The 15110-nt window shown below is 38.6% G+C and overlaps 2 protein-coding genes across 6 annotated transcripts in view; one reads left to right on the top strand and one right to left on the bottom strand.

The window, feature by feature from the left end:
- LOC110974451 (uncharacterized) overlaps positions 1–5622 on the top strand; it is a 52396-nt gene extending 46774 nt beyond the window's left edge. For all 5 annotated transcript variants that reach the window (XM_087146746.1, XM_087146745.1, XM_087146747.1 and 2 more), the window contains 3 exons: positions 442–659; positions 1667–1797; positions 2501–5622. In XM_087146746.1, coding sequence (XP_087002872.1) covers positions 442–659; positions 1667–1797; positions 2501–2760 — 609 coding nt within the window. In that variant the 3' untranslated portion in view covers positions 2761–5622. The remainder of the gene's footprint in view (positions 1–441; positions 660–1666; positions 1798–2500) is intronic.
- A 1020-nt stretch (positions 5623–6642) lies between these two features.
- Positions 6643–15081, bottom strand: LOC110974406 (uncharacterized). Its single transcript, XM_022226013.2, has 3 exons — positions 14732–15081; positions 8850–8981; positions 6643–8057 (listed from the first exon to the last, which is right to left on the bottom strand). Exons 1-3 carry the CDS (start codon positions 14781–14783, stop codon positions 7729–7731), a joined length of 513 nt encoding a protein of 170 aa, XP_022081705.2. The 5' UTR covers positions 14784–15081; the 3' UTR covers positions 6643–7728.
- Positions 15082–15110: the final 29 nt, after the last annotated feature.

Here is a 15110-nt window from a genome sequence, read left to right as displayed (position 1 = left end):
AATGAAATATTTAATCGTGTTCAAAGATTACCTAATACCCTACTCTTTGTGGTCAAATCATGTCTCGCAATTAACGAGAGATCTCCAATGTTCTAAGCACAGTTGACAGTGTCACTGAATCCAATAGAATCTAGTTGTCTGATCAGCAGGGTTGTGATTGAGAGATCTCGTAGTGTGTTGTGTTATTCTACTGCATGATTCTCTAGGTCAGAAATTTATGAAATGTTCAAATTTGCAAACTGGAATTTATCAATCATTGGATTTTTGAACGTAAATCTCGTAGTAACCAGAATCATTATTGGAGTCATTTTGACAAACAGTTGTTCATTGTTCCTTAAATAAAAGATTGTCCAAATAGCTAACCAAAAGTCATTACTAAAATGGTTTCCTTCTGGAGCTTTATATTCTTTCATTCATCTTTTATTGGCCTGCGTAAACAAGATGCGGCGTAAAGTTCAGTCGAGCAAAAGGCCTGGTTGCACTTCTCCATCTACGCCTAAAACACCGTCCACCCAAACCACTCCAGTTCGTCTCTCAAGCCAGCAGCAATCTACAACCTCACCTAAACCCCAGACCTCTGACGGAGGAGAAAAGGACTCCGTGGAGAGCAAGGCCTCTGATGGGAATTTCATCCGGTTTCAGAAAACAACTCCAAGACGGTGAGAATAATGAATTTCCTCTGAAGAAACAACCGAACTTTTGGGAACCTAATAGGGAGTAATTGCAGAATACCCCGCCAAGTGAATATACTCCCTAAAATTCAATGGCTACGCAATGGATCAAATGACAAAGTCTGTTTGCTCTGCATTGGAGGTTGTCGAGCTCCAAGTAAAGGGCCCTATTTTCCCTTAAGAAATATTCCTTGCAGTGTCTCAGCATGTGGCTGTGCAGAACATTCAAGTCATTTTAGAGAACGAAGCATCCACTTCAATCATACACGACTCATCAGTGGAAGGTCAAAAAATATCTAAGTCCAAAGTGGGTCCCCGGGAGTGGCTACGGGGATACGAAGACGGCCTCCAAGGAAATAATGTTGTGTCATGTCACATAAACTGCATGGGGAAGGTTGAAAAATATCTTAGTCCAATGTGGATCCTCTGGAAGTGGATACGAGGATACAAAGTGTCTAAGTCCAACCAAAGTTCCGGGAAGTGGCTTTGTGGATTCTTAGATGGAACTATATGAGTGACCAGTCAAGCGTGACTCCATATCCGCATATCCGGATACGAAGTGGACTAGGCGAGTGGCAGGGTATTCTGCAATTGTGCCCTTAAAAGTTTCCTTATTAGCATAAGAACAATCTATAACCCATATTCCCGAGGAATTAGATTTTGTAAGAAAAAGTCCCAAATCCTTGGAAATCTACCATTACTGAAGGAAACAATCATAAAGTCTTTTTACTTGTATCTTTCAGACCATAGCAAGTCCATTGTGGAGTAACAATAATGGCCCTACCCTCCTTAATCTTTGCAAAAATTTCCCCAGAACCTGATATTTTGAGCTTGGTTGAGGATCTGGGAAGACTTAAGGTTTAATAATGTAATAAATGTCGAGTGTTGCATGTGCATACAAAGTAATAGTTTATGAAAGAAATTGGAAGAGTTAATGTTCTTGAAGCTGTGACAAGAGGTTGAAATTCAGAGTTTTGTGACAATTTGTATTTTAGGGGGAAGTCAATCCGTGATCAGAAATATCAGCCTAATCGTGTCAAACAGAGAAGCTCTGATGTTCCCAGCACGTCAAAGGATGATGACAGTGTTTACTCCTTCACAGGCAGTGAATCAGAAGATTTAAGCAGTAAGTTCAGAAATTGAATTCCTGGTGTGTGTCAAATAAGGCTAAAATAAAAACATCTCTGGTTTCTGGTTGGCGTTGGCGCACGTGTCGGCCGTAGACCTGCGCGTTGGCAAAATAAAAACCTTTTTTATTTGGTATAAAACAATGTGCAAAAGCTGCCAAACTTGGTTGATCAAGTGGACTCCTGCTACTGTATAATTGTAACATGTTTTTGATGGGATACAGTTGAGTCATATGTACAGTACAGGAGTCCCTCCTGTTCCCTATACATTTAGTTGGGCACTCTTTCTGTATTATACATTTACGTCTGGGTAAGAAGTGATGAGGGTTCCTAATGGATGTGCACTGTGTAAGTTTCTAATCAAAGCCTTAACTCAAAGTGGCTCTAATGACTTTTGACGCATTTTGATATAGTTTGGATCAATTTTTTTCTAACAGAAATGTTTCCACCTTTGGAAACAAGCACAGGGTAAGGTAGGATTACACAATCAACGATTGAATAGACCGATCCATGAAACCCTGCCTCATTGTATTCGGATTACTCCCCAGCCATGATTTGTGTCCAGCACATGAGCATTCAAGTCTGATGTACGTGCGCATGCCTGCATGTACATGTATAATTGGCTTGGCTAGATCATGTAGTGTGGCATTGGAGAAGGTGTGTTAAGTGCCCACATGCAACCTCTTCACTTTCTTATGGCAGCTTCCCCTCCCGCCTTGGACACGCCTCATTTACGCCATAGCCTGGATCCAGTTTCTTGGCAGCAAAAGGAATGGTTGAGGAGACCTCCAGTCCGTAAGAAACCGTGGACAAAGGAAGAAGTGAACCTGTTCAAGAAGGCGTTGCAAAAGTACGGACCAGGCAAATGGTCCGAAATGATCGCAGCGTATAACTTCAGTGGCCGGACAAACGTCAACCTGAAGGATAAATGGAGGACAATGGTCAAGAATGGTGAAATCTGAGTAAGATGACTCAATAGCAGGATACCATGGTAACAAGGAATAGTGGGCGGTTGCTGATTGACCTTTAACCCGAACACTCCTCAATCCTTCACCTGTTGGAGGACTGAGGAGTGTTAGGGTTAATATTAATCTTGATCCATACAGGAAAAAGAGGAAATTTCAAAAGAGCAAAGCCATACTTTTACAGACTTGGAGTCTGTGAATAATTACCCTCTTTTAAAAACATGAGATCTCGTTCTTAGAGAAAACTCTTACAAAGAGAGATCATTGGTTTGTGCACACTCTGGAGAAAATGCATCATGTGATCTCGGTGCTGTTAGCACAGGCTAGTCAAGGAGCTGAAAGGTTCGAATCAGTTCTGCATTTGTACTGCCAAAGTTGTGATCATTTGATAGAATGTCACATGCTGATTTTGATATGTTCTAAGAGAACGGCAAGTCAAAGAAAAGATGTTGGCTACAAATGTAGCAGGATCACAGTGTTGCCAGGGACAAGATTTTTACCAACATTACTTGGGTTTTATTCTGATACACAATGGTTATGATGGACACAACAAATTGATACCAGCATGTTTTTTCTCCAACATTTATTTTCCATTCTGATCAAAACTTAACTGGTAATGTTATTGCTTCGATAAAGATTCAGTGCAGTTTCACTTTCACAAAATACGACCAAACTAGTGAATGGGTTTTATAGGAATTGCTAGGAGCAAGTAACAAAGAAATGAAAGCAAGGAAACACATGAAAACATCTGTGACTGCAGCGGAATTCTCGTCATCAGTTCTGCAGTTGAGTTGACCGTTTGTTTTCTACCACACAATTTGGAAGGAATAACATACAAACACCTGTCAGTTTTAAAAAAGTACACATGTATATAGGTTTGCTTTAGAATGCATGAATGTACAAATGCAGCGACTAACATGGTTCCACCTGGTAAGGGTATCCTCTATGACAGCTTTACAAAAGAAAAAATCTTGGAAAGTTCCTTTTGTGGTAAAAACAAAGTTCCCCTGTCCACTGCAAGTTCACTGATGTGTATGGTACATTCATGTTATACATATTACCTGGCAAAAATCTAGGAAGGTGTTCAACATTTCTACCAAGAAAAAATTCTACCCACTCTTAACAGTTACAAAGTCCAGCACCAATTAGGGACAAGGCAGTGTAAACGTGAAAATTGCCACACACATTCCAATAATGGTGACACTAACTTCTACCAACATATGTACAAAAACTCCATCTTCAGGAATTGACAAGGCTTCAAACTTAGAAACTGAGTGAGTTGTGATTCATTGGGAGTCAGGAACATTAGGTGTTATTCTGAACTATATACTCCAACACCAAATGCTGTCTAATTGATAAGTTTTACTTATAATCAGTAAAAAACGTCTTGATATTTCATAATGTAGATGAACAAATTGTGTTTAATCTACAGGTACAGTATGTAAAAAGTTGCGTTGCTTTCTGCACAAGCTGGAGAACGTTTTTAAGTTCAGGGCACGCTTGACTGCTTGTACATAGCATGAAACATATTACACTTCTCGTAGTGGTGAAACTGAACAGAACTCATCTCTACTGGGGAAGAACGTACACAGAATTTCAAACCCCATATATATTAAATCTGGATACACATGTAAGTAATATTTTCCTTCCAACTCGACGCTTTTTGAAGAGTTGTAGAGTTTTTATCAAGAAAATTGTGGATTTGTTTTAGTGTGTATAGGCTTCCAGGCTGTTTTATTTGCGTTTCATTTCCAGTTTGTCTTCATCATTTTGACAACGTCATTGTATATTTCCATTTTATCATGGCATGGTCAAAAGTCACAGCTTGGAGCATCTTGGCCTCAGATTTCCCACACCTGTTTTAGTTATACATGTATAGCATTTTTGCATAATGTGGTCAAATACATCTACCAACTGTTAGCATATCAAGACTGTCATTAGAAGTAGTACTTTTGGAACTGTTCATGCATTTTTCTGCTCTAGGCCCACGGGGAGGGGTGGGTAGAGGAGTCAGATATAGCCAAGTATATTTGGATCTCAATTACAATTGCGTATGTCCAATAGCCATTAGTGCCTGTGTACGTGAGACTTTGGAGTGTTGTGGATTACATTGGAATCAATATACATGTATGTGCCAGAACACTTAACAAAGTCATGTGCATACTGATATAAATCAGGAAAGGTAAAAGCACTACACAGTGATTTGAGATAAACTGGTGTACCAAGATACCGCTAAACCACTTTTAGTCTTTGTGTATGTGAAACTGCTTGGCTTTTGAGGTGAAAATTCTCACAACCAGATCCAAATTTATCTGACTGGATGTTGTCATCTGTACACAGACTGCTCGATCCTGTAACTCCAAGGCAAATAACACAAGTTAAGTCTTGGAGCTAGACCACTCATCACAATCACACCCTTCTCTGTTGTTCAATAGGTACATGTATTCATTGCTTCAGTCTTCATCTGTACCACGCTGTAAAATGTTTGGAAAACAACTACAGAGTATCATACTGTGAAGTTAAAATACATGTAAGTGCCTACTTTTTACTAAATGGAGAAAAGCTTCCATGTGCACCTTTGCAGTTAGAATATGGGGGCATATTCTTTGCCGTGCCTTGAATTTTGGCCAATGATGCCGGAATCTTTGTAATCTGATTGAACAGCTGGGGATGTTTGTCATATTTGACAATGTTTGGCAGGATGTAGTCGTGCCGAAAAAGAGAGCAGAATTCTAAAAATAAAATGTCCCAAAATCTCCAAAGTAGATACAGGTTTATATTCTACTCTGAGTTGTAACCTGGTTGGAAATACGTATACATCAATGAGTTGTAAATAAAGTTGAAGTTCATGAAGATGAATAGTTTTGCCTGGAACTATTAGGTCATTCAAAATTTTTATAAGAGACTGTCAACAGGGAAGCCAACTTTATCAGTAGAAAACCAGCAGGTTCCCTGAGGTCACAGGTTCGAATCCAAAAGCAATCAATTTTCTTCATGTCTGTTCTGTTCAACTGTGCACTTTGCCCCCCTCACCCTTGATTTATTCGATGCATTGATATCAAAGCTCACTATTTTCTCTATCTGTCACTCTTGTAGCTATAACACACTGTTGACCAGTAAATAGTACATTTGACCAGTAAATAGCACACTGTTGACCGGTAAATAGCAAAAAAAAGAAAAGTAAGTGAAATTGTCGACCTCAAATATAATCAAACTAAGTAGATTCTACTTCAGTGTCTATTTCTATGCTGACCACAATACATGAAATATCTACAAGTATTGCTTTTTGGAATGTTTTGTTCTAATCAATCTGAAGTCTTTGTTTTGGCATCAAATCATCTCCACAATGTCAAGTTCTAGTCTTATAACGTTGAGGTATTGGATCTTTCCTCGATCAAACAAGGGCACTGTGTGACCTGTAATGAGGGTGTGATGGACACTTCACTGGTTAGGGTGTTTTATTTAAACTACACAGTCAAACCTCGTTAACAAGAGGTTCTTTGGACTTTGTTATAACAGGAACCTTGTATTATCAGGAATGAAAACAAAAATAAAGGATTGTGACCCAAAGATTTCTTTGTAAGCAGAATCTTCTATTAACAGTGCTCTTATTAACGAGGTTTGACTGTGTCACCCTACTACCTATAGCCAATCTGGACATGAATGGCTGTGTCCAAACACACATCTATGAGAAATGGCTATGGCTGATAGTCATGTGACTTCCATGCATTCATTTAAGTCACAGCCAAGTCACTCAGAGGTGGCTATCCTTCACTGTTGTCATCGTCATTTTTACCACTGGAAGTGTGATTTGTACCAAATCTAATGATATCATATGACCCTTTCCACCTCATGCAATTATTCCACACCACAGGAAAATACCTTCAACTTCAAATTTTAATTTCTGTAAATGTCTTGTCAATCTTAACCGCAAACTAAGCTTTAAAATAAACCTTAGAAGTTGCCAACCAAGACCACTGAGTTAAAAGTAATATAAATTAAAATATTAATGTTTTATTGTTCTTAACCTAAACTTTATAAAATATCTGAAATTGTTAATAATTGTTTCAAAAATCAAAATCAACACACTTTTAATAAATAACAATTCTAGGTTTCATCAATTTTATGACTCAGAACACAAGCAGTAAACATAAATAACCTAATGAATATTCATCAGCTGATGAATGTCTTAATGAGATCCTGAGTGTACATGCTTGGATACCGCATGGAGGCATAGAACCTTCATACATCACTTGAACAACCCTTTTATGTCCAAACTTTGCAACACCAATACTTTTGTGGTGATTCTGGCATAATGTACGTCTGAGGACAACATGAACCCTCCATAGTTTTATGCAATTTACAAACACAGCGTACTGATACATGTACTGACATCATCACAGCAGTAGCATCCTCTCTTAAGTTTAGAATACTACAGGTTATTGACCTATGCCTCAACCTACCATGGAGCTATGAAATGTTATATAGTTCCATGATGAACGTACACAGTACAATTTTCCCTATATCTCCAACACACTTGCGTAGCCTCACTATGAAATGAACGAGTGTTCATTGACCCCTACAATCACCTCTTATTTTTGGGTACTCTTATTTTACAAAAACACCCCAAAACAAAAAAAACCCAACACCTAATGGACGTTTTCATCAGACGCCATGTTGGAGGAAATCTTCCCATGCAGGGTGTGCATTTAGGTATTATGGTTAAACTGTATGCTGTGTTGCAATATCCAACATGGCCACTACTAATGAGATGAACTCCATTAGTCCAATCTTTTTATCATTATCAATATTTTTGTCAAGCCCCATACATACATTGAGTACTGAAAATTTTCTTTGTCTTTCTGTAACAAGTTTCTTGCAAGAGAAATGATTCCTAGCCCTTTTTTTTCCTTCCCCAAAACAGGAGTTATCTTCAGAGATGTTTCCATATACACACACACTGGCTTAGAGTGTGTGGTAGTTTTTATCCCGTCTTGTCTTATAGAAACTGTACCCAAAGCCAATAATCAGGACAATAGCAATGCCAAGAACGATTCCGCCGATGAAACTTGCTGCATCAAAACCTCTCTTGGGGGCCATTGTGGTTGGTTGCGGTTTAACGGTTGGACCCATGGGCTTGGTTGGACCCATCGGCTTGGTTGAACCCATTGGCTTGGTTGAACCAATCGGTTTGGTTGAGCCCGTTTTTGGAACTTTTGTTGACGGTGTTTTTGGTGCTGCTGTTGTTGCTGGAGCTGTTGTTGGTGCCTTGGTTGTTACTGGGCCCGCAGTAGCTGAAAAAAGACAATCATGTACGTGCATAAAGAACAGTGGGTAATGAAGTGGCAGGTACCGGTAGGCTTGAACACCTGCATGATTACTGGCAGGTGTATAGCTGAGCTTACAAGCAATGAGGCAGGAGGGGGGGGTGGTGAACAAGTAACCAACAAACAGCAGCAAACACATACACTTTCTGAAGTGCTATAATAGTAACAGTGGGAGACATTGGCTTCTATTTCTTCCAGTTGGATGTCGTTTTTCGTTTGCTGCTATTGAAAAGAAAATGAGTGGAAATACTTCAAGACAAGACAGGGAATGTTTCAATCCACTTTTGTAAGGCTTCCCAAAGAATGTTAGTACAGTTCACTCATCAGGATGTATCATGTCCTGAAGAATTCCTGTCAGGATTCTTCCTCAATCCTACATCCTCCACTCTTAGGAAATCAGTGACACTCGGCACATCAGCTCATGTAAAATAACAGTGCTCAAGCTCTCCCTTTCTTAGAAAATCCTACAAATCTCTTGGTGGATTTCAAAGAAGCTCTGAGGTCAAGGTTCAAACAGAATGCACTAGTCTTGTAATCAAGTCCATCACAAGACCTGTCATAAGTAACAAGGTGATAAGTTTAATTACAAAGGAGTGCTCGTCATGTAGTTCACTTGAAAAGCTTGTGACATGGCTGGACAATGTGATGGACCTGTGATGGACTTATGATAGACTCAACTACATGTATAACATTGACATTCATTCTCCATTTGGTAACAAGGAACTTGATTCGTCCACTCATGTGTGATGTGCAACTTACATGTAGCTTCTGTCGTTCCACTCTCTTGTGTTAGAGTAGGAGCTATATCAGTTGTCCCATTAGCTAGGACCTCTGCACCTGGTGTTACAGTGCCCTGATTTGCTGGCAAGCTAGGGGTGGGGGTACTTATGGCTGAAACAGCAACAGAACAAATTACACTTTCCTTTGATTGCAGTTAATGTCTCCTTGCATAATCAGAAGGAATAGTGATCTCTGAAGTTTCAGAATGTCCGAAGTTTAAAACAAATACAAAACAAAAATACACCAAAAAAAAAAAAAACCCAACGCAACCCCACCTCACCCCATCCAACTCAACCCAAGCCAACACAACCAAACCCCACCCCACTCAATAAAACCTCACCCAACTCAACCCAATCCCATCCAACACAACTCCACCCCACCTCACCCACCCCATCCAACCCCACCGCATCCAACCCAACCCCACCACACCCACACAACCCATGTACACCCAGCACAACCCAAGAAGAACAACTGAATACCTAATTGAAAGAAGGGCCCAACTCCAACAACCTTTTCTGCGTTCAATACAAAAAAATGAATATTTTTTGAAAGAGTTGCAAAGGAAATCAATTAACTCTCCTAGGCCCGAATGGTGGAGTTGGGCCTTTCTCTTCATGAAGTATTCAAATGCGTAGAACATCAATGTCCTCTAACAAGCAGCTGAGAGAAATTTGACCCTGAGATTAACGACAAAATGTTTACCAAAGTGTCTGTTAATGCTAGTGTTGTGTTTTTGCATAGTGTTACTGTACCGTAGTTTAATGCCTATATGTACATTGTACGTACAATTCACATATATGTAAATTTGTTGGTTTATAAGGCTTCATCTTCTAGCCTCATACTGGTCAATGTACACAAATAGAAAATGGGGTGTTTTATTCTCATTCTACTGCCTAAACAAATTGGGAAAAATACTAAACATCATTTAGCTTTGTAGCTATTATTAAAAGGACTCAGAAGTTTCTTTATTATTATCAATGATTATGATTAGAGGAACTGTCTAATTTTCTGGATTTGTAAAATAAGTATAACTTTATACCAGCCCAAACCTTACATGTAAAATTGAATACAAAATGCCCTCTCTGTTTGTTCTTCAACAAAGTACATGTATCTTTTTCCTGTTCACAGACGCATGGGAAAAACAGGAAGCACTGGGTTTGCACACGTGTCATTTCACCACCTGTTTTTTTTTTAAGCAGAGCTCAGTGTATGGGAACAAATGCAGATATAGAGTAGAATCCATGTATTGATTTCAGACACATCTTATGACAGTGACTCATACATGTACATACGTACACGTCATTCATGCTATGTACATGTATTCAACTTGGTTTATGTTCATGTTGTTTGTTGTAAAAGTCAACAGTTCTCAGGAATAAAACCTGATGCTATGTACGTGAACATGTAGCTAGAGAGAGAGAGAGAATTGCAAGTAGTTTAAAAATCATCATTCATAAATCCCTCCAACCTCTGGCAAATTCTCACACTTGATTTGGATAACATTACAACAGCAAACCCCCGCCATGATTACTTGAATGAGTTCTGCTTTACAGGTGTTCCACTCACTTAGCAGAATACCCAGAGCCTATCCAGGGCTCCCAGTAATATTTGATGGAGGTTCATGTTTATTAGTGCTGGCTTTGCAAAACTCCTTAAAGAAAATGACACAGGAGGTACATGCACATCCATTAAATGATAACCACATACCTTATTAGATTACAGATATCAGTCAGTAATTCACAGAAGAAAAAACACTAACATTCCACACTTGAAGTGCTGGTCCACAAGGACAATCTGTATGCTTACGTGTGAATGGTTGGGCCTTAATAAAGGAACATTTGTGAACATAAATGAACTTACATGTATTTAAATTTGTCAAATGACAATAAAGTTTGAAAAGTTAATTAGATGGAATGAATATTTTAATTAAGCTGTGAAACAAAAACAATCGACCCTAGTAAGATCGGATTTATAATGACATAGAATACAAATTTTTAAATGCATGGCACAACAGAAGGTTAGAAACTAGAAAGTAATTTCTGCATGTACCTTTGAAGACTTAATAATGTCAGAAAAGGGTACCCTGTGCAACCATTGACCTCCATGGTGCAACCAACAGACATGGTAGAACAATGTACACGCCCATGGTGCAACCATCAGACAAAATAGAACAATGTACATGCCCATGGTGCAACCATCAGACATGGTAGAACAATGTACATGCCCATGGTGCAACCATCAGACATGGTAGAACAATGTACATGCCCATGGTGCAACCATCAGACATGGTAGAACAATGTACATGCCCATGGTGCAACCATCAGACATGGTAGAACAATGTACATGCCCATAGTGCAACCATCAACGTCAATCAAATATTAAAATAAATCCAAGCAATACAGGCAGAGTTACTTAATGAGTACATGTAAGTTTTAACCCATACGTGTACATACACAACAAATAGGCCATGTCAACCTGCACACATGTTCTGTATGGGTCGTGGTGTTGACATGTTTGCTTAACGGGCAAGAGCTGAAGTGGCCATAATTGCCTGTATATTTGGAATCAGACCAGTTGGTGTCAGAGATTTTTTTGCCTAAAATGGAAGCATCTTTATCAAGACTTCCAAGGACATGACAAATTTTTGAATTTGATAAACTACAACATCTAGATCAAACAATTCATTTCCTCGTTATATTCCATATAGTTTTATGTTAATTTCAATGTGTACAATAAACAAGAAAAATTTGAAAACAAAAGTGGTATTGCTGCATTTCAGAGTATATGATGAAAGAATTTGTATCATTATATTTACCTTACCTGTAAAATAAACAAGGCCATTCTGTAATTGCTATGAAAAGCTCCATAAATGCTGGAATATTATTGGAGTGAGTTTTTCTTTAGTGACCTAGGGGAGTATTGTAACAACTATACAAACATGAACACTTTATTCTTACAAATGATATTATAATTACATTTCAATATTATATGCCCTGGACATCAACCCCTGTAACCATGGAAACCAAAATCTGCACAGATTTTATGTAAGAATTGATGTCATTGATTTCCTTGCATGCATCTGTTGAGAAATTCTCTGTGAACATGATTTGGAATATAGTGGTTACAAATTTTGTGTATACTAAATATTGGAAAATGCAATGCAAGGCAAAGGAAATTACACATAAAAGGAAATTCATGCTGCTCTCTACTATGCCCCAAAAGAATTCATTAAAACTGGAAAATCTGTAATATTTCTAGATCAGCAACAATTGATTGATACATTACATTACTAGTTGATTCTGGGGATGGCACATTTTTCCATGGGAGGGGGGGAGGGCTGATGATTTGTCTGGGGGATTGACAGCTAATCATGTCTCACTTGGGGATTTCCCATCATGGAGTAACACAGAGACAAAATGACAAGTCATCCTTGCTAGATGACCAGACCTGCCATCCATTATGCTAATCACCCTGGCATTTAGAGAGTGCTCAACCTTACATTCCTGGTCCCATATACTCTATTACATTGCTTCAGTAGGCAATTACCCCAGCAAAGTCTATACCAAATCCGATTGCTGCCGCTTTAAAGCCACATCATTGAGTGTCTGGATAAATTACATGTACATTCAACAAACAATTCAGGACAATCCAACTGGTCCAGTCATACATAAACATACATGTATATTTACTCTCTCGTGAGAAACAATCCATCTGGTTTTAAAATGTTATAAAAGTGACCATGAGAAGGTTTCTCATTAATCCAAAGTTAATGTATAGTGTATGTGTACACAATGTACATATCAATGTACATGTATAATGAGCATTTATCAAGTTATCTCCATAAATGCTGGCAAGTCTGAATAAATAAGGGCTTTTTGAATACCTCCTTTGTTAATGAGATGACAAGGCAGTTGGTCATTCTACAAGGATGACAATGAAAATAAAATAACCATCTTGACATTAAAGAGCAAAGTCAAGTGGTTCCTGGGCCCCCTTTGGAATGTGCACCATCTCAACCTAAAATATCTTGGATGTGTTGTACAAACCTACATACACAAGTCTGTAGGCCATCCCCGCGTTAAAAGGACAATTTCTTTAATTAGGGTTCTTAGGAAAGTCAGGACTGAGTTGCGAGGAAAAAATGTGTCCCCATTTTGGTTCATCTCCATAAGTAGCCCAAAAGGTAATGTCTATCTTTCAACACGTGGTCCCCATTACGTGATATCGAGTGCAATGTACACAAATGTGAAGGGACATGTGTATAATTTCTCGTATTTAAGTAGATTCAGGAAACATGACTTACATGTGGCAAACTTGTGACAAGGGGAAATTACATACCGTACATGTATGAGGTACTCTGAGTTTTTTGGTGACCTCATATAAAAAATTCAGAAATGTACATCAGTGTATCCCAATGCCAACATAAACTAAGGTCCTAGGCCATCCATAAACTTGTGATATGACAGATTGAAAGCTAAAACGAAACTGAAACCAAAAGTATACGGATAAATACAGAGCAGCAACATGTACATAACAATGTTGCTTGCTTGTTCAACAAATTTCAATGCATTTTGTGTGATTATTTGTTATTAGCTGAAAAAATACAACTTGCTTGAAAATAAGCTAAAACTTGGCACATTCTTTTCCTTCGTGGCACTCACAGAAACTGAAAGTGAAAGTTAATTAAGTATAAAGCACGAGTGGTTGTTGTTGCTGATCTCAATCCTACCAGAAGTGTGTACACAACATTGAAGTCTGGTTGTGATGGTCTTGAAAGGCTTCCACAAAACTCAGAACTATTGTTCTTGAGGAGTTTAAGACCTTTTGCACTTAATTATAATATGAATAAGATTTAGAAATAAAAATTACCCTGTCACACTATGTAACTATTTCATTTCATTCAGTTTATTTGTTCTCAGTAAATCTAACAATACCAACCAACTAGGTTTGTTAAAAGATTAACCCACCTTGTCGCTATTTAAACAGAAATGTAAGTGCTTACTGAATAATTACAAGGGAAATCCCTGAGCCTCACAGGTGACAGATTACAGGTTTTATTATTTTATTTGTCTATGAATTCATGTAAACGTACTAAAATACACTTCTTTGTTAATTGTTATATGTATATGATTTCTATGTATTGTTTTTGTCCTACATATCCAGTTATGTCTGTATAGGGGTCCTTACTCGACAAGCTGTGCTTCTTAGTGGTCCCTCCACTTTTGTGTGGAAATAAAGTGAAGTGAATGAATGAACTACCCTTACTCTCTATACATGTCATGCAGACTGTGATGCATCTAAGGACAATCTGCCTGTCTGCACTGGTGTCGTAACATGACTGTCATTACTGCATTGATCTTCTTTCTCTTTCAGAGGCGGAGTCTGGAGCCCAATACATGTAGTCATGGGGGCAATATGAATTACATCAGTAAGCTTACATGTAGCACAGGCATTCCCAGGCCTGCAACTTGGACTTGGACAAATTCCAATCTTCACGAGAATTTGTATACATGTGTTTTTCTATTTTCAAAACAATGGCATGAGTGTTAAGAGGAAAACAAGGAAATCAGTTGATCCCAGGGAAAGTTGCATGACTGCATTCCACACTGGTGGTACAGGCCTAGGCCTACCTCCACCCTATCTCTGTGATGCCTCAAATAAATTGCATCTATCCTCACTATCACTAGTATCGGACTATCGACCTCCTATATTCTTCCAAAATTTTCCAGCCCAATTTTCATTCATCTGTTCATTCACTACAAAAATCAGACAGCATTTTCATTAATTTTCTCTTGTCAAAGAAATCAAAATGACCACAGCAACCATTGGCAATAGTCAACAGCAAAAAGAGTTTGGCCTACCAGTAGAAATGAATGTTGCTAATGCAACAAGAAAGACCACCCTGGTGTCCATTTTCTCCAGCGATGTGTTTTAACTGACCACACACAAAGAAACTGAAGCACTCGATCGCCGTTTCTCTCACAAATTTCACCGTGCTCCGGCTGTCTGCGGCGTAACAAAATCGCCCTTCAGTCTCAATGATTAAGATGACTAGATCTTTGCAAGTTTAGTCTTCAACGAACTCTTCTTACGAAAGTCGGAATCGCAATGCTGCCTCTCGATGAAATCGAGAATTCGATGATGAGTAGACCTAGTATTTACCAAATCAATCAACTCATCGCGTACATATGACACGGGCTGTTTATGTTGACCGTACCGTCAATTAAGTGCAGCGCGCCA

The sequence above is a fragment of the Acanthaster planci genome, linkage group LG15 (genome assembly GCF_054643075.1).
Source record: "Acanthaster planci isolate LZ-2023a linkage group LG15, COTS_SCS, whole genome shotgun sequence".
In the NCBI taxonomy this organism is placed as follows: domain Eukaryota; kingdom Metazoa; phylum Echinodermata; class Asteroidea; order Valvatida; family Acanthasteridae; genus Acanthaster; species Acanthaster planci.
This window is presented reverse-complemented; position numbering and strand designations above follow the sequence as displayed.

Excerpts from the sequence above, each read along its gene's own strand:
- LOC110974406 (XM_022226013.2), bottom strand. The coding sequence starts at position 14,783 with ATGGACACCAGGGTGGTCTTTCTTGTTGCATTAGCAACATTCATTTCT. Across the intron at positions 8,982-14,731 it reads AGCAACATTCATTTCTACTG|CCATAAGTACCCCCACCCCT; the intron begins GTAGGCCAAACT and ends TTGCTGTTTCAG. Across the intron at positions 8,058-8,849 it reads TGGAACGACAGAAGCTACAT|CTACTGCGGGCCCAGTAACA; the intron begins GTAAGTTGCACA and ends GTCTTTTTTCAG.